This window comes from Bos javanicus, chromosome 20 (assembly GCF_032452875.1).
Source record: "Bos javanicus breed banteng chromosome 20, ARS-OSU_banteng_1.0, whole genome shotgun sequence".
In the NCBI taxonomy this organism is placed as follows: domain Eukaryota; kingdom Metazoa; phylum Chordata; class Mammalia; order Artiodactyla; family Bovidae; genus Bos; species Bos javanicus.
In genome coordinates, this window is record NC_083887.1 from 58,954,363 (window position 1) to 58,972,396 (window position 18,034).

Here is an 18,034-nt window from a genome sequence, read left to right on the forward strand (position 1 = left end):
TTCAAACTGCAACATTGGTGGCACTAAACTTGTTTATTATTGTAATTAACAGTCAACAGGTAAAAAAGTAAGCAATGCTATTCATAAATTAATTTCAAGACCAGATATGAACTTTTAGACAAGCAAGAAACATAGGGAATAGTGTAGAAGAATATATATTACTTTAGTTGCATAGGGAATGTTTACAAAAATGAGATTTTTAAAAAATTTTGCTGTGTGTCTTATATATAAGGTCTTTTGAATGCTTATATATGTATGAAATTAAGTCTGTAAAGATTTAGAACAAAATGTTAACAGTAATATTATCTGGTTGGCAGGTGACTTTTGCTTCTTCTTTTGGCTTATCTGTGTTATATAATTTCAAAACAATGAGCACATCTCATTTCCATAGTAGAAATAACATTATTTCTAAATATAGAAGATAGTACATAAAAAGTGGTACCATTAAGCTGTGTGATAGCTGAATACCTAAGACTTGAAAAAGCAATGGTAGTATGAAATTACAAAATGAATTAGAGTGAATCCATTTGAGAACAGTGGTTGTCATATAACATTTTTCTTCCCTTTTTTTTTAGCAAAGACTGAAGGAAGAAAAAGAAGCCAAGCGGGCTCGTCTGGATGGGAGACATGACTATTTATTTGGGATTGTAGCTTCCTGTGTGGACCTAAACAAAACTGAAGTGGAGGATGCCATTCTTGAGGGGAATCAGGTGCGATGCATTTGTGTTCCCACTGACTTGATTATGGAGGGCACAGTTCATGTTGTCCTACGGCAGGGTCTGTGCTGGGCCTTAGGGAAGGGTGTCTGTTTCAACATGGACAGGACCCCATTCTGACTCGATACAGGTGATGGTGATGGCAGAATGAGCTTGGGGCTCTCCAGCTCTCCATGTTAAAATCATCATTTGAGTTCCATGGTCCTGACAGAGATGTCAGAGATATCTGACATCTCTGACAGTGAGAGATGTCAGTGAAGCTGGGCTTGGGTGCCATTTTGGAATCTGAGGTTAGAGAACAGAATCTCCTCTCAGCTGCTAATTTATCTTTTTTTTTTTTTTGACTTTATCCTGTTCTATCCTGGGAGATTGAGTCATGCCATAGTTCCCTGGCTTTGACTCTGGTTTCTTTTGTTCCTGACCTTGACTTCCATATCCTGCCATGGAGCAGGCCAGTTGGCAGACCTTTAGATGTACACAGAACCTCATGGATGGGACGAAGTTGCGAGACGGTGGAGCATTCCGTAGTCATACATGTTCTCATCATGGTGGTTTTCCAAGGTTATTGGACTTTAATGATATTTTTCTATAGTGTGTTAGACTGCATTTTGAAAGGTGTGGTCTCTCTGATCTGTAACTGGGTGAAAAATTAAATATATTTATATCTGCCTGTAACAGCTCAGCACTTTAAGAAATTAGCCAATATTAAGGGACAATCTCTTTTCAGATGTGTGGATGTAGCAAATACTTTTACGATTCATCAGATCACTTCTTTGAATTTAGCCTTTACTGTGGTAAGATGTTTATTCTTGTGTGGTTTTTATGTTATAAGAAATGTGCTCTATATGGTTTGGGTAAACTGAAATCTTACCTGAATAAGAAAGATGATAATAAATGCTGATTTAAACCTGGTTTCTCACTCAGAACAAAGCCATTACCTTGCCTTTCCTTTTTCCCAGATTGAAAGAATCGATCAGCTTTTTGCTGCTGGAGGCCTTCGTCACCTCATGTTTTACTATCAGGATGTGGAGGTAGTGGAAACAGGTATTTAAAGTTGATGTCGCATAACCCAGAAATGTATTGTTAGATTTACCCAAGGACGGCATGAAGCAGAGGCCACTTCGAGGACTTTATCCTGGGGGATGGGACAGGTGGGGAATGGGGGGTGAGGCCCAGTGAAACATGTCCTATTTGTACCTCAAGCAAAGGACAGATAACGGTGGCTCTGCAGCCTGGTTCTAACTTCAGTTGGGATATTTTGTTTTCCTTTTCAGGCTGTGCTGGTAGCTAGAGAATGATAAAATAATTTACATTTTGAGATTTCCTTTCCTTACATGTTAGTTCATTCTGTGCCATTATGTTCTAGAACTTCCACTGGGCATCTGTTTATTTCTTTTAAACATAGGAATTATTGCCAAGATGTGTAACAGGAGTTTTTTTTTTTTTTTTAGTTAAATATCACATCATGTTTATTTTCTACTGACTGTGACTCAAATGAATAATATTGAATGACAAGTTTAGTCATTTTCACTTAAGATAAACTTGCAAATCTCTATGTGGATTCTGTTGATATATCCCCGTCTACTTTTATGTGAATTAATATAATTTTAAAGCCAAACTAAGGACATAAATATATTATGATTATATTAAAATATCATATGCAATCCCTTTGTGACCTTTTTGATGGAAGAGAAGATAGTTGTTGCTCTTGGCATAGAATATGACCACGATTTTTTATTTAAAAACTGAGGAAATTACGCATGCATAAGTGACTGGCATTTCCCCCAGATTATCTGCTTTATATTTTGTGGTCAGAAAGGGCATTGTATTTTGAGTAAAAAAATCAAAACAAGACAAATTTTGAGTCCTGTCCCAGATTGCAAAGCACAAGCTGAGTTAGGCTAACTGAGTGAATGTGAAGTTCGCCATGAACTCTGCATGGGGTGAGGCTGGCCTTTGTGTGTCACCTTACATGGCACACAGGGTGCAGGGGTGTGAACGTAAGTGCAAGCTTGTTTTTCTTCCCCACTCTCCCTTTAAACCTTTTCAGTAGGAGCAGCTTTTCTTCTGAACTTAAATTGCAATTCAGACAACCCCATGAACTTTGCTGGATACTTTTAGATAAAAATACAGAGTGAAGTAAGCCAGAAAGAGAAAGACAAATACACATTAACGCATATATGTGGAAACATGGTACCGATTAACCTATTTTCAGGGCAGGAATAGAGACTCAGGTGTAAGAATGGACCTATGGACATGGGGAAGGGAAGGATGAATTGGGAGATTGGGACGGACCTATAGGCACTGCCTTGTGTGAAATAGATAGCTAGCAGGAACCTGCCGTGTAGCGCAGGGAGCTCAGCTAGGTGGTCTGTGATGACCTAGAGGGGTGGGATGGGGGATGGGTGGGTGGCAGGGAGGCTCAAGAGGGAGGGGGCGTATATAACTGATTCACTTCAATGTACAACAAAAACCAACACATCATTGTAAAGCAACTATAACCCAGTTAAAAAAAAAAGAATAAAAGTTCCCATGGTTGCGTCCAATTACAAACACAGCCTCAATTCAGAAAGTAAAAATATCCAGTTGATCAAAACTAGTTGATCTAAAGTTAAATCTCTTCCACTCTTGGCCCTCCCCCTTTCCTTTCATCCCACCCACCTTTGCAGCAGAGGCCTCTGAGGGTCAGTATCTGCAGTGGGAGAGGAGCAGATGGTCTCCTTTTCTCCTTCAACTCACCCCTCCACCCCCTACCCACATCCTGTTAACCACAGTTTTTGAGTGTGTCAGGGCAGAGATAAGAGGGAAGAGGGAGCAGTGAAGTTTTTACTTGGCTGGCACCTGTTGTGAGCTAGCTGACCTGGAATTCTCGGGCCTTGCTCAGATGAGATGTCAGAGGAACAAAAGACGAAGTTAACTTGCTCCACGTAAATGGCTAGGACGTGCAGCCGGAGGTGGAAACCCTGGGAGACTGACTGTGGAGCCCACATCAGCCATCACTTTGCTGTCCTGCCTCCCCTGCGCCTTTCTGACTCCGGTGATCTGGAGGGCCAGCTGGATCAGAACAACAGGATGTAGAGGTTCTGCAGTCATAACTGGATTTGGATCTTGGCTCTCCTGGTGTGTGACTTGCGGCGGGTCACAGCTGTCCTCAGGGTTGCAAGCAGTTTCAAAAACGTAGACATGGTACGAGCCGGGGCTTCCCAGGTGATGCTAGTGGTGAAGAACCCGCCTGCCAGTGCAGGAGACATAAGAGCTGTGGGTTTGATCCCTGGCTCAGGAAGATCATGGCATGGCAACCCACTCCAGTATTCTTGCCTGGAAAATCCCAGAGGAGCCTGGAGGGCTACAGTTCAGAGGGTTGCAAAGAGTCGGACCTGACTGAAGACTTAGCATACATGCATGGTACTGAGCAGAAGCCCTGATGCACAACATTTACCAGTAGATGCTGTCTCCTCCTTCACCCTTTCTCACTGGCCCCTTGATGGCCCCATCAAGGATGACTTGCAGCTCCAGCAAGAATTTGCTCTGGACTGAACTCTCTTATCGGAGAAGGCAATGGCACCCCACTCCAGTACTCTTGCCTGGAAAATCCCACGGATGGAGGAGCCTGATAGGCTGCAGTCCATGGGGTTGCACAGAGTTGGACACGACTGAAGCAACTTAGCAGCAGCAGCAGCAGAACTCTCATCCCTATTTCTTCCATTTCTGTTTTTCCCTGGAGCACCAATTTTGAAGTGAACTTGTGGTCTGGAATTAAGCAGATCCTTTCATTTACTTTTTATTCTTTATTTTTTATTGAAGTACAACTGACTTACAATATTAGATTCATTTCAGGTGTACAGCACAGGGATTTAGTATTTTTGTCTGTCGCAAAATGATCACTATATAAAACAGATCCTTTGAGATTCTTTTAGGGTTCAGGCTAGAGGTGGTCCAAGGGATGGAGCTTGTAGGGCACCAGGATGAGTCAACATGACAGTATTTTAACAGGGAAGCCTCATTCTAAGAGATGACCACGTGGACGTAGTATAGCATTTGTGGGACTAAAATCCTTTTCATTTGTAGGGCAACTTGGCTCTCCAGGAGGAGTAAACTCTGTTTCTGGAAAGATGAAAAAACCCAAGGTGTTTGTGACCGAGGGAAAAGATGTTGCTCTTACTGGGGTGTGTGTGTTCTTCATCAGGACCAACCCTGCCAGAGCTATCACCCCTGAGAACATCCATCGGGTAAGAGGCAACAGCTCCTGAATTACCAAAAATCACAAAAATTCTACCCCCAAGGTACCTTCCCATGGAGACTACCACTGTATTCATTAAATATTTAAAACTGCTTTCACAGCAATATTTTCAAATCACTTAAAGTAAGCAGTCAAGAGGATGGTTCCTTTAAATCTGTTGAATAAGAGGAATTAATAGTTTATTAATGAAAATTGATATAACATTATATGTATCTGTGTGAATGTAAAACAGTGAGATTTTTTTCTTTCAAAAAGAATTTCCTGGGACTTCCCTGATGGTCCAGTGGCTTAAACACCATACTCCCAGTGCAGGGAGCCCAGGTTCAATCCCTGGTTAGGGAACTAGATCCTGTTTGCCACAGCTAAGAATTTGCAAGCCACAACTGAAAATCCTAAGTGCCACAGCTAAGACCCAGTGTAGCCAAATAAATAAATGAATATTAAAAAAGAATTTCCTTTCTGGCTTACTTCACTCTGCATAATAGGCTCCAGTTTCATCCACCTCATTAGAACTGATTCAAATGTATTCTCTTTAATGGCTGAGTAATACTCCATTGTGTATATGTACCACAGCTTTCTTATCCATTTGTCTGCCGATGGACATCTAGGTTGCTTCCATGTCCTGGCTATATAAACAGTGCTGCGATGAACATTGGGGTACACGTGTCTCTTTCAATTCTGGTTTCCTCAGTGTGTATGCCCAGCAGTGGGATTGCTGGGTCATAAGGCAGCTCTATTTCCAGTTTTTTAAGGAATCTCCACACTGTTCTCCATAGTGGCTGTACTAGTTTGCATTCCCACCAACAGTGTAAGAGGGTTCTCTTTTCTCCACACCCTCTCCAGCATTTATTGCTTGTAGACTTTTGGATTGCAGCCATTCTGACTGGCGTGAAGTGGTACCTCATAGTGGTTTTGATTTGCATTTCTCTGATAATGAGTGATGTTGAGCATCTTTTCATGTGTTTGTTACAGCTCATTTATTTATTTGGCTGCTCTGGGTCTTAGTTGTGGCATGTGGGATCTAGTTCCCTGATCAGGGATCAAACTTGGGCCCCCTGTGTTGGGAGCGTGGAGTCTTAGCCACTGAACTACCAGGGAAGTCCCTGCTTTACTCATTTGGCAGGTCTTCATTTACGAATGACAGTAGCTAGATTGCAGTTGAAGATCCTTTTTACGATAAAGGTTTTTCCCCATTGTTTTGCAGGAGGTGAGCTTCAACATGCTTGACACCGCAGACGGGGGTCTGCTCAACAGCATGAGACGTTTGCTGTCTGACATCTTCATTCCCGCTCTCAGAGCCACGAGCCATGGCTGGAGTGAGCTTGAGGGCCTTCCGGAAGCCTCCAGCCTTCGGCAGGAGTTCCTGGGCTCCCTGGAAGGCTTTGTGAGCATCCTGGCCAGCGCACAGGAGAGTTTGAAGGAGAAGGTAAGAACAACTATGTTATTTCTTCAAAAAGTATCTGATGGTGAACAAATCAACACCTAGTTGTGTAATACTTCTCTTAGAGGGTCTTGATTCCACTACTTTGCAAATCTTGAAAATATATTGTGTGTGCTTTATTGTCCCTTGAAAATGTGGTGGTGACTAGATTTAAATTCCTGTCATTTGGAGCAATGAGTGCTTTGTGGGTTCCTTAGAAATACTGGCCATGGTGGAGAGTTTTACTCTGTCATGTCAGATGTTGGACTGCAAGAAGAGCATGAAGTGCTTCTGGTATTGCTCTGCAACTTAGAAGGAGAAATTTGGAGCCAGAGTGTGGTGTGTGTTTCAGGGGTGGTGGTGATGGGGAGGTTGGGGGGTGATGATGATGGTAGGGATGGGAGGAAATTTTGAAGAGGCAGGAGGAGAGACGAATGGATATATCTGAAGACAGATTGGGTCCTGTGGTCCAGCCAGTGATCTAAAGGGCCATTAAGAAGGTTTGGCAGGGACTTGCCTGGTGGTCCAGTGGATAAGACTCCATGTGCCAAATGCAGGGGGCCTCGGTTCAATCCCTTGTCAGGGAACTGAAGGTGAAAGTGTTAATTGCTCAGTCATGTCTGACTCTTTGCAACCCCATGGACTGTTGCCCACCAGGCTCCTCTGTCCATGGAAATCTCCAGTCAAGAATACTGGAGTGGGTTGCCACTTCCTTCTCCAGGGATCTTCCCGACCCAGGGATCAAACCTGGGTCTCTTGTATTGGCAGATGGATTCTTTACTGTCTGAGCCATCAGGGAAGCAGAGACTACTTGATTTTTAAAGACATAATAAGAAGGAAGAATACCAGAGTGGGTAGCCATTTCTTTCGCCAGAGGATCTTCCTGACCCAGATGTTGAACCCAGGTCTCCTTCACTGTAGGCAGATCCTTTGCCGTCTGTGCCATCAGTGAAGCCCCGCTGTCAGGGGACTAAGATCCCATAAGCCTATGTGATGCAACTACAGAAGCCTGCCTGTCACAGTGAAGACCCAGCACAACCACACACACACATACACACACAAAGAATAAGTTTGGCATTTGTGGGATTTGGCATCAGTAAAATTTGTGCCACCTACAGTGAGCCTGTGTTAGTGATTCCTTGGGGTAGAAGGTGGGGTGAATGCAAAACCATGACAGATGACAGCCCAGATAAGGCATGAGTGGGAGACACAGAAATGGATCCTGTGAGACCAATGACAAGATAATGCTCACTGCTCTCCAGGAAATACTGAGACCCTTTGGGACCTATTGGGATGTTGGCAGGGAGGCAGACAGTAGGCTTTCTAAATGATGTGGGATGGGGGAGTTGAGTAAATGATATCCACACAGGGGGAGTTGGCTCCAGCGAACATTTGAGTTATATTCGTAGTTGACTATGATGCAGGCCACCTAAATGCAAGTTGAACTAAATTAAATAGTTATTCTCCTGAAAAGAGTACTGCTTCCACAGAGCTCCACTTCATATTGTGGTAGAGGTATTAAAAAAGTGGCTGGATCTCACACAAGAGGGAGGCGGTGCCATTTCATGAAAGGCAGAAGCTTCCCCCATAAAACCAAGGCCAGGTCTAGGAGGCAGGTGGAAGATGCAGTGTTGGGGGTGGGTGCTGAAATCTGAATTTAGAGTCTCACAGGGCTAGCTGCACCTTTCCCAGGAGGAAAATGTCCTTATTAAATACTGAGGTACTTCTGGATCGCGTGTGCGCGTGCTAAGTTGCTTCAGTCGTGTCCAACTCTTTGTGACCCTCTGGACCATAGCCCACCAGGCTCCTCTGTCCTTGGGATTCTCCAGGGAAGAGTATTGGAATGGGTTGCCTTTGCCTTCTCCAGGCTTTTGGGTTGAAAATGAAAGTTGCTCAGTTGTGTCCAACTCTTTGTGACCCCATGGACTATACAGTCCATGGAATTCTCCAATCCAGAATACTGGAGTGGGTAGCTTTTCCCTTCTCCAGGGGATGTTCCCAACTCAGGGGTTGAACCCAGGTCTCCTGAATTACAGATGGATTCTTTACCAGCTGAGTCACCAGGGAAGCCCAAGAACACTGGAGTGGGTAGCCTATCCCTTCTCTAGCGGATCTTTCCAACCTAGAAATCCAACCGGGATCGCCTGCATTGCAGGTAGATTCTTTCTGTGAGGGAAGTAAAAAATCCTGGGTTTGTTTTTCTTTTTTTGGCTGTGCCCTGCATGTGATAGGTCCCCAACCAGGGGCTGAGCCCAGGTTCCCTGTAGTGGAAGCATGGATTCTTAACCACTGGACCACCAGGGAAGATCCCTTTGGTTTCTCTGTCAAGTCAAAATCCAACACACCTTCTTTCCTACCCCTCTCCACCCCTCCCTCCCCAAATGAATTGGTGTATTTGCCATTGAACTTAGTAACTATAAGATTTTTCTTTTTTTTTGGACAGGGACATGAGAGTCTTTCCCTCTGGTTAGTTTCAAAAAAGAATGTGATAGATTAGAGATTACCCTCCCCTCAGTCATTTTTTGAAGGTCCCCATTTTCTTTGGTTTCATGGGTTGATTCTTTAATTTCCAAGTTCCCTATCAATTCCTGAGTTCTGTGATATTGTCTGTCTGTCTGTCTGCAGTTCACACTTTTTTTTTTTTTTGACACAAAATTTTAATTCAGACCAATCAGCTTTACTGGTGTGCTCAATACCTAAGGAGGATTCCTACACTGATTTCATGAGCGTTTCCCAGGGAGCAGGGTAGTTAGAGAGAATCTCCTTAAGATCCTTCTGGATCAACCAGAAGTGTGTGTGTGTGTGTGTGTAAAGTAACATCATCTTATTCTTTAACTTTCATTGTAATTAGGTGAACCTTCAAAAGTGTGACATATTTGAACTGAAAACCTTGAAGGAACCCATAGACTTCTTGACTCTAGCTAATAACCCTGAGACTATGGAAAAAATAGAAGGTTGTATGAAAGTATGGATCAAACAAACAGAACAGGTAATTTGCAGAAACCAAACATCAGACCTAGCTCTCTGAACACTGACTAGTTCACATGCCATGTGACTGAATCAGCCAGTGGAAGAAGGTTGTATCACATCCCTGTTCCATCTGCCTAAGTATTTTACTGCAAGTCCCTAAAAAAGATGAAAGGTTCATTGCAATGTTAATGTATCGTCATTAGTTAAGAAGAGATAGTAAGAATTCTAGGAGATGACAGGAAATGACTTTATATACTTGTCTACCTAAAACACTGCAGTTGGCCAGGTTTTTCCTCAAGATGTAGTTACTCTGGAGAGAATGCCTATAGGAGTACAGGAGTTTTCTAATTCAATGTGTCTTCCAAAACAAAGCTTTGGACTTAATTGTTAAAAAAAAATTTCAGAAAAGTGAAAGCTAGGTGTTACATCCAATTATTGATGTTACATCAATAATGGAAATTAACCAACTGAAGGCATGAGGACTTCGCAAGGTTGTATTTCTCTGAGGTTCTAAGTGAATAAACCAAAGAAAGTTTCTGAGATCAGGTCCTCCAAAAGTTCATGAAAGCTCCTCAAACAAGTAGTTTTAACTTAGAATGAGTCAACTAAATTTTTTTGAAATTTAAAAAATGGATACATCTCAGGTTAGTAAAAGGCTGTCATTCAAAGCATGCAAATGAATAAAAATATATCATGACTCAGATAGCAGAATTTACTTCTTTCCCTATATTTTGCTTATGTGTAACTTTTAACTCTCCAGCGACTCGTTGGCTCATGGTTCTCCTGTGCATTCACAGGTCCTTGCTGAAAACAACCAGCTGCGGAAGGAGGCGGATGACCTTGGGCCTCGAGCAGAGTTGGAGTACTGGAAAAAAAGACTGTCTAAATTTAACTACCTTTTGGATCAATTGAAGAGCCCAGATGTGAAGGCTGCATTGGCAGTGCTTGCTGCTGCCAAGTCGAAACTTCTCAAGGTTGCTTTTTGCTTTATGAACTGGGAATGGAAGTTCTTTATGCATATGTCATAGAGTAATTTGGAACAGAAAAATGTTATTCTACATTAATGAAAAAGTAACTTTAAGATTAAATGATACTGCCCTTTTGTAATTTTACAAACTGTAGAAATAGCCTTTGAATGAAAGGTATTTATTGGCTGGTGTACATGTATGAATGGGCTTCCCTGGTGGCTCAGATGGTAAAGATTCCATCTGCAGTGCAGGAGACCCGAGTTTGATCTCTGGGTGGGGAAGATCCCTCTGGAGAAGGGAATGGCTACCCACTCCAGTATTCTTGCCTGAAGAATCCCATGGACAGAGGAGCCTAGCAATCTACTGTCCATGGGGGTTGCAAAGAATTGGACACAACTTAATGATTAACACATATTCACACACACATATGTATCTGTATTACTAGAGGGCATTGCAAGTCATTAATATGTACCATAATAACATGATTATATATTATGAATTCAGACCAATGAGGAGTAGTAATAATGAAGGCTTAAACTTTTCTAATTTTTTTTTAGAACTGGTGTATTTGTTTTATATTCCTGTGTAACAAATTACCCCAAAACTTCACCACCTGAAACAATAAATATCACCACATAGTCTGTGGGTCAGGGGTTTGGGTGTGGCTTATTGTTGTTATGTAGTCACTGAATTGTGTCCAATTCTTGTGTGACCCCATGGACTGTTGCCCTTCAGGCTCCTCTGTCCATGGGATTTCCCAGGCAAGAATACTGGAGCAAGTTGCCATTTCCTTCTCCAGGGAGTCTTCCTGACCTAGGGATTGAACCTGCATCTCCTGCACTGGCAGGCAGTCTTTACCTCTGAGCCACCTGGGAAGCCCTCAGTGTAGCTTAGCTGGGATCATCTGACTGGACATCTCTTAAGGTTGTTGTCAGGATGCTGGCTCATCTGAAGGCCTGACTGGGGGAGGATCTTCCTCCAGGTTGCCCGTGTGGGATTCAGTTCCTTGCTGTCTGTTGGCTGGAGGCCTCCTTCAGTTCTTGGTCATAGAGAATGTCAGAGTGAGGTGCAAAATGGATTCAGCAGGCTGTGGAGGAGAAGGCGTGTAGGTGTAAATGTGAAAGTGCTGCCCCCCTCCCCCCCGTGATGCTCTGTCCTAGTTATTGAAGAGATTTCATGAGAGAAGGCTTGGAAGAGATACCTTTAAACACTTAGTCAAAAAATTTTAATTGCTCTTCAGCGTGGCAGTGCCCCTCACCCCTCTGGATTGAGTTCTATGTAAGAGGCACGGGAGAGACTGAAAGTTGGACCCCTGGGACTTGGGATGACTTTTATGCAGCTGTTAGTTGGAATTTTTTCTATTAATAATTGCGTTAAAATTTCCTTCCTGTATTGTGCGTAGACATGGCGGGAGACGGATATTCGAATCACTGATGCAGCTAATGAAGCGAAGGACAATGTCAAGTATCTGTATACACTTGAGAAGTGCTGTGACCCCTTGTACAACAGTGACCCTGTGAGTCGAAATTTCCACCTCCTTAGTCTTCTACTCGTGACCCTTTTACACTAGCTGAAATGAGTGTGGAATTTTGGTTCATGAATACTGCAGTTTGTTGGAAAAGTCTTAGAAAACCTCTTTTTATTCTCAAGAAAATTATATGTGCATGTATATGCATACATGTATACACTGATGTTGAAGCTGAAACTCTAATACTTTGGCCACCTGATGCAAAGAGCTGACTCATTTGAAAAGACCCTGATGCTGGGAAAGATTGAGGGCAGGAGGAGAAGGGGATGACAGAGGATGAGATTGTTGGATGGGATCACCGACTCGATGGACATGGGTTTGGGTGGACTCCGGGAGTTGGTGATGGACAGGGAGGCCTGGTATGCTGTGGTTCATGGGGTCACATAGAGTCGGACACAACAAGTGACTGAACTGAACTAATACATATATATGCATATACACACATGTCTGTTTCTACATATATATATATTTTCCTATGTTTTCTAAGATATACATTATATTTTAAAAACATTTATTGTATATTCCATTTCCCATAAATATAGCAATCGACATCCTAAACTATACTCAAAACAACTGTGGGAAGAATTATTGGCTGACTTTTAAAAAAAAATCTTTTAACTTTCATTTGTTCCTGGTTTTATTTATTACAAAATTAACTGCTAACACAATCCTTGTCCTTAACAGAATGTTAGTGTTTCTTGCATTGAGACAAAATTTGATTAACTGCATATGACTAAATAATCAAGATGAGATTACTCCTCAATGTGTTATATTTATATAGCATGTTAGATAATATTTTAAAATTTAAATAAAAGTCTTTTACCTAAATTTTATTCTAATGAGGACAGAGTGATTAGTGTGTTAGAATTTTGCTGACTTTGATATGTTGCCCTGAAAAGTTTTGTGCTGTCTTCCAGATATCCATGATTGATGCTATTCCTACTCTTGTAAATGCAATTAAAATGATCTACAGTATCTCTCATTACTATAACACCTCTGAGAAGATCACGTCTCTGTTTGTAAAGGTAAGAGCCTGGTGTAGAGTCCGTGGTCACTTAGATTTCCTTGTCAATGGTTAATGTTGTTTTTTATAATTAGAAATTACCACATTGGCATAATCCAATGTCTCTGTATGCTACAATTTACCAAAAAGACTTAATCTCTTGATAGAAATAGAATTAAGCATACGTGGGAAGCTGATTTTAGCAAATCATAAAGCATTATTTCCCAAAGTAATAATTATAAAAGATATTATATTGTTTATGTAATAAAAATGGAAAAAGATTCTTTTTAGAATTTCTTTCCCTATGATATTTAGCACATGATTTCTTCCTATTGGGTGAATTTTAATTAAGAAAAGCTATATTTAACTGGCCATCTTCAGTTTCATATTTTATGTGCTGCTGTTCCAAATTTATTTCATGCCAAGTTGTTTACTTGGTGTTATTAGAACAGTAATCATGGTAATAAAAGCCACTGCAATGTTCCAGTAATCCATAAAGCAATTATAATGATTCTGCCAGAAAACATAATGATGTTTAAACCTTATGTCCTAACTCATAAGTGTTTATGGTGAACATTGTTGCTTTTCCCATTTCCTCTCTAAGAAGGAAATGACTTTTTCATTACCAAGGTGAAAATTTTAAATGTTGTATTAAAATAGAGGCATTTCCCACTCCTCAGGACCGTGTTCAGTTCAGTTCAGTTCAGTTCAGTCATGTCCAATTCATTGCGGCCCCATGGACTGCAGCACACCAGGCTTCACTGTCCATCACCAGCTCCTGGAGTTTACTCAAACTCATGTCTATTGAGTCGGTGATGCAATCCAACCATCTCATCTGCTCTCGTATTTGGGTAGACAGGAGGGGAACCCACAAAATCCTTTTCCATACTCCTCACACTTTAATGTTATGTTGAAGTCAGGAGGGGCATTTCCCGAGTACAAGACCCAAAAGTCAATCTGTGTTACGATGCATGTCCAGGTTTCATGCACTTTATTTGCAAGGCTTGTTTTAGAACCTAACTGTGAAACCTAATTTGAACCTAATTCTCTCATTTTTTTTTTAAATTCTCTCATTTTCGAAAACCTTTCGTTATGAAAAATTTGCAGCAGGCACAAAAGGAAATATAATTGTATACTGGATCCCCTTGTACATATCACCCAGATTATCCACTGTCAACACATGGCCAGTCTTGTTCCACCTAACCTTTGCACTGCAATCCCAGGCATACATACAGTACAGTCATCCCATTTTCCTTTTAATTTATTAAAATTAAATTTTAATTTTAAAATTTTAAAATTAATAAAATTTTAATTAATTAAAAAATCCCCAGTAGAATTCTGAAGTTTTTTTTTTTTTTTTTAAGTTTAAAGGGATAAAGTGTTGGCTTTACATACATTATATTTACTCTTTTTTCTATTGTCTTCTGCTTTTGACTTTTCTGCTACAGATCATGGTGTCATGAAATGATCAGGGTGGACAGTTCTTTTCATGGCACTTGGAAACTGTGAGTTAGATTTTTAGAGAAGGCTGCTGAAGAAGGAGACTTAGGAAAGCTCTTGATAGCTTTTAGGTAGGGAAGTGGTTGGCTAAGACATTCATCCTGCATTAACGTGAGGGTCTGAATTGTTGATTTTCTGTAGTGCCTCCAACTCTGTGATTTTACGAATCATTTTGATAATAGGAGCTTCCCTCATGGCTCAGATGGTAAAAGAATCTGCTTGCAATGCAGAAGACTCAGGTTTGATCCCTGGATGGGAAGATCCTCTGGAGAAGGAAATGGCAACCCACTCCAGTACTCTGGCCTGGAAAATTTCGTGGATGGAGGAGCCTGGTGGGCTACAGTCCACGGGGTCGCAAAGAGTCAGACACGACTGAGTGACTTCACTTTCACTTTCTTTCACTTTTGATAATAGCTGTGTAGAATTTAAAAAGGTTGACTAGAAGCAGAGAGTAGAATGGGTGGTTGCCAGGGGCTGGAAGAGTGTGGAAAATGGGACGATGTTGGTCAAAGGCTGCAAGCTTAGAGTTGTAAGATGACTGAGTTCTGGGGTCTAATGTACAGCTTGAAAGTGAAGGTGAAAGTCACTCAGTTGAGTCTGACTGTTTGTGACCCCATGGACTATACAGTCCACGGAATTCTCCAGGCCAGAATACTCAACTGGGCAGCCGTTTCCTTCTCCAGGGGATCTTCCCAACCCAGGGATTGAACCCAGGTCTCCCACATTGTGGGCAGATTCTTTACCAGCTAAGCCACAAGGGAAGCCCAAGAATACTGGAATGGGTAGCCTATGCCTTCTCCAGGGGATCTTCCTGGCCCAGGAATCGAACCGGGGTCTCCTGTATTGCAGGTGGATTCTTTACCAACTGAGCTATCAGGGAAGCCCCAATATACAGCTTGGTGACTATGTTTAGTATTGTGTTGTATAGTTGAAAATTGCTAAAGAGCAGATGTTAAGTTTTCTCAACACACACGCACACAAATAGTAATTATGTGAGGTGTTGGATGTGTTAATACTTGATTGTGCTAATCATTCTGTTATGAATATGTATACCAAGCATCACTTGTATACCTTAAGCATAATACAATTTTTGTTTGTCAATTATACCTCAGTAAAGCTAGGAAAAAAGAGAGTTAGTGCTTGATCACACTTGTGAAGGAAAAACATAAACCCAAAGATTTATTCACAGATGTCATACTCAGAGAGGTTAGAAGAGCTGAGGACACTCTAGCCCAGTTTATGCTTGATGGCTGCTTACTGTACTTGACGTCATTTCATTGAAAAATTCCAGGTGACCAATCAGATGATATCTGCATGTAAAGCTTATATTACCAACAACGGAACTGCTTCGATCTGGAGCCAGCCACAGGATGTTGTTGTGGAAAAAATACTATCTGCAATTAAACTTAAGCAGGTAACAGTCAACTTAATAATATATTTAGAATTTAAAAATTATTTTTACATTGTTTTTGCCAATATATCTTAAAAAAAGTATTTATTTATTTATCTGGCTGTGTCAGGTCTTAGTTGTAGCATGCGGTATCTTCAGTACATTATGTGGGATCTTGCCTTGCTGTACACAGACTCTCTAGTTGCGACGTGCAGGCTTAGTTGCTCCAAGACATGTGAGATCCTAGTTCCCCTACCAGGGATTGAGCCTGTGGCCTGCATTGCTGGACAGATTCTTAACCACTGGACCACCGTGAAAGCCCTGCCAGTTAAATAATTTATCAGTTATCATATTGTGTGGTTGCATATGAAGTCACTTCAGTTGTGTCCAACTTTGTGTCCCTATGGACTGTAGCCCACCAGGTTCCTGTGTCCATGGATTCTCCACGCAAAAATACTGGAGTGGGTTGCCACGCCCTCCTCCAGGGGATCTTCTTGACCCAGGGGTGGAGCACGAGTCTTTTATGTCTCTTGCGTTGGCAGCAGGTTCTTTACTACTAGTGCCACCTGGGAAGCCCAGTTAAAAAGAATGGTAATCTTTCACTGTTAAGAAAAGTTGAATGTTAGTAAATCAGCCCCCCAAATTTATTCACTTACTTTACCCTTTAGGGGACCTTCTATGTCCCAACACCACACAAGTACTAGATATACAAAGATGAAGTCGTTTTCCTTAAGCTTCTTATAGACAAACAGGCAGCTAGATGAAGAGCTAGGCTTCTCCTAACACAGTGAGACGCAGGTGGAAAGGCTGCATCTTTGAGTTGTATTATGAACAGTTAGGAGTTTGGACTCCCCTGGTGGTCCAGTGGTTAAGACTCCAAGCTTGCAGTGCTCAGGTTCAATCCCTGGTCGGAGAAGTTCTGCATGCCTCATGGTAAAAAAAAAAAAAAATAGGAGTTTTCTAGGTTAGGGGTCAGGAAAAGATGACATCCCAGGTTGATGAGTGAGTTGCTCCAGAGGTATGAAACGGAAAGATTTTGTAATTCTACCCTAAATTTGCTATCACCTTCACTTAAGAGAATAAGGCTGATGTCTTTGTTGTGTTCCCTTTCTTGTATTTTGGTTTTTAATTTTAAGGAATACCAGCACTGCTTTCACAAGACAAAACAAAAGCTTAAACAAGATCCAAGTGAAAAACAATTTGAATTCAGTGAGATGTATATTTTTGGGAAATTTGAAACTTTCCACAGACGTCTTGCCAAGATAATGGATATCTTTACAACCTTCAAGACATACTCAGTACTGCAAGATTCTAAAATTGAAGGGCTGGAAAACATGATCACTAAATACCAGGTACTGTACTTCAAAACTCAATTTGCTACCCTTATCCATGAATAAAATTTTAATGTTTTTATGCAAATGACTATTTAGAATGCTTCAAATTATCAGTCTCTAATGCAAAAGATAAGCTTATGGCCCTTAAACAATAAAGCAGTTAAATTTATTTGAGAATTGTGCAATGATGCTAATATATTCTTTCCAGGTATGTGATTATAAGAATGACTTTCCAATAGTCTAAAATTAATCATCATTAGTAAAAGTGTTTTCATTAGTAGCACAAGAAAAATGTTTAAATATAACTTATTATTTCATTTATTCATATAAGAAATATTTAATCAAGCATATACTGTGTTAGGCTCTAGTTGACACTGAATTCTGAGTGATATCTGATTATATCAGCAGTTAAGCATTTTATATGGATTCATGTTAAAAACTAATGAATATAGTCGGGTTTTTTCTTGTTTGGGGACAGTGACACTAAACCTTAATTTTTCTTTTTGTCCTTGAATTTGAAAAGGATCATATAATTTACCGTCACTCATTGATTTTTCTCCTCTAACAGTTTAGGTCAATATAAGGAATTTTTTCGTTTCCTGAGTATATCAGATTCAGGGAGACAAAGAAAAACCTTTTCTATCTACCAGGAAATATTTTAGCTGAGCTGTATGTAATCTGCAAGGTGGATAATCTATTCTTTGAAACTGACAGTTGTGCAGGACAGAGATGGACTATATCCATTTGTATTTCAGTTTGGAATCTAATTAGTTTTCATTCTTAATGAAAAAATAAACTTGGGAGCATATTTCAAAGTTTATTTTTGAAGGAGAAATTGAACTGTACAGCCAAATGCAGATAAAGGCTATTCTAATCTGATAAAATACTGGGAAGAAAAATTGCTTTCAAAATCTCAAGTGGATGTATCAGAATGTAGTGAGATAAAATGTAGATGGTTTGTGAAA

The 18,034-nt window shown here is 40.9% G+C and overlaps 1 protein-coding gene across 2 annotated transcripts in view; it reads left to right on the plus strand.

The window, feature by feature from the left end:
• Positions 1–18,034, plus strand: part of DNAH5 (dynein axonemal heavy chain 5) — a 323,884-nt gene that overhangs the window by 65,643 nt on the left and 240,207 nt on the right. For both annotated transcript variants that reach the window (XM_061393864.1, XM_061393863.1), the window contains exons 2-11: positions 576–710; positions 1,676–1,760; positions 4,785–4,945; positions 6,161–6,382; positions 9,228–9,365; positions 10,144–10,320; positions 11,717–11,830; positions 12,760–12,867; positions 15,637–15,759; positions 16,872–17,087. In XM_061393864.1, coding sequence (XP_061249848.1) covers positions 576–710; positions 1,676–1,760; positions 4,785–4,945; positions 6,161–6,382; positions 9,228–9,365; positions 10,144–10,320; positions 11,717–11,830; positions 12,760–12,867; positions 15,637–15,759; positions 16,872–17,087 — 1,479 coding nt within the window. The remainder of the gene's footprint in view (positions 1–575; positions 711–1,675; positions 1,761–4,784; positions 4,946–6,160; positions 6,383–9,227; positions 9,366–10,143; positions 10,321–11,716; positions 11,831–12,759; positions 12,868–15,636; positions 15,760–16,871; positions 17,088–18,034) is intronic.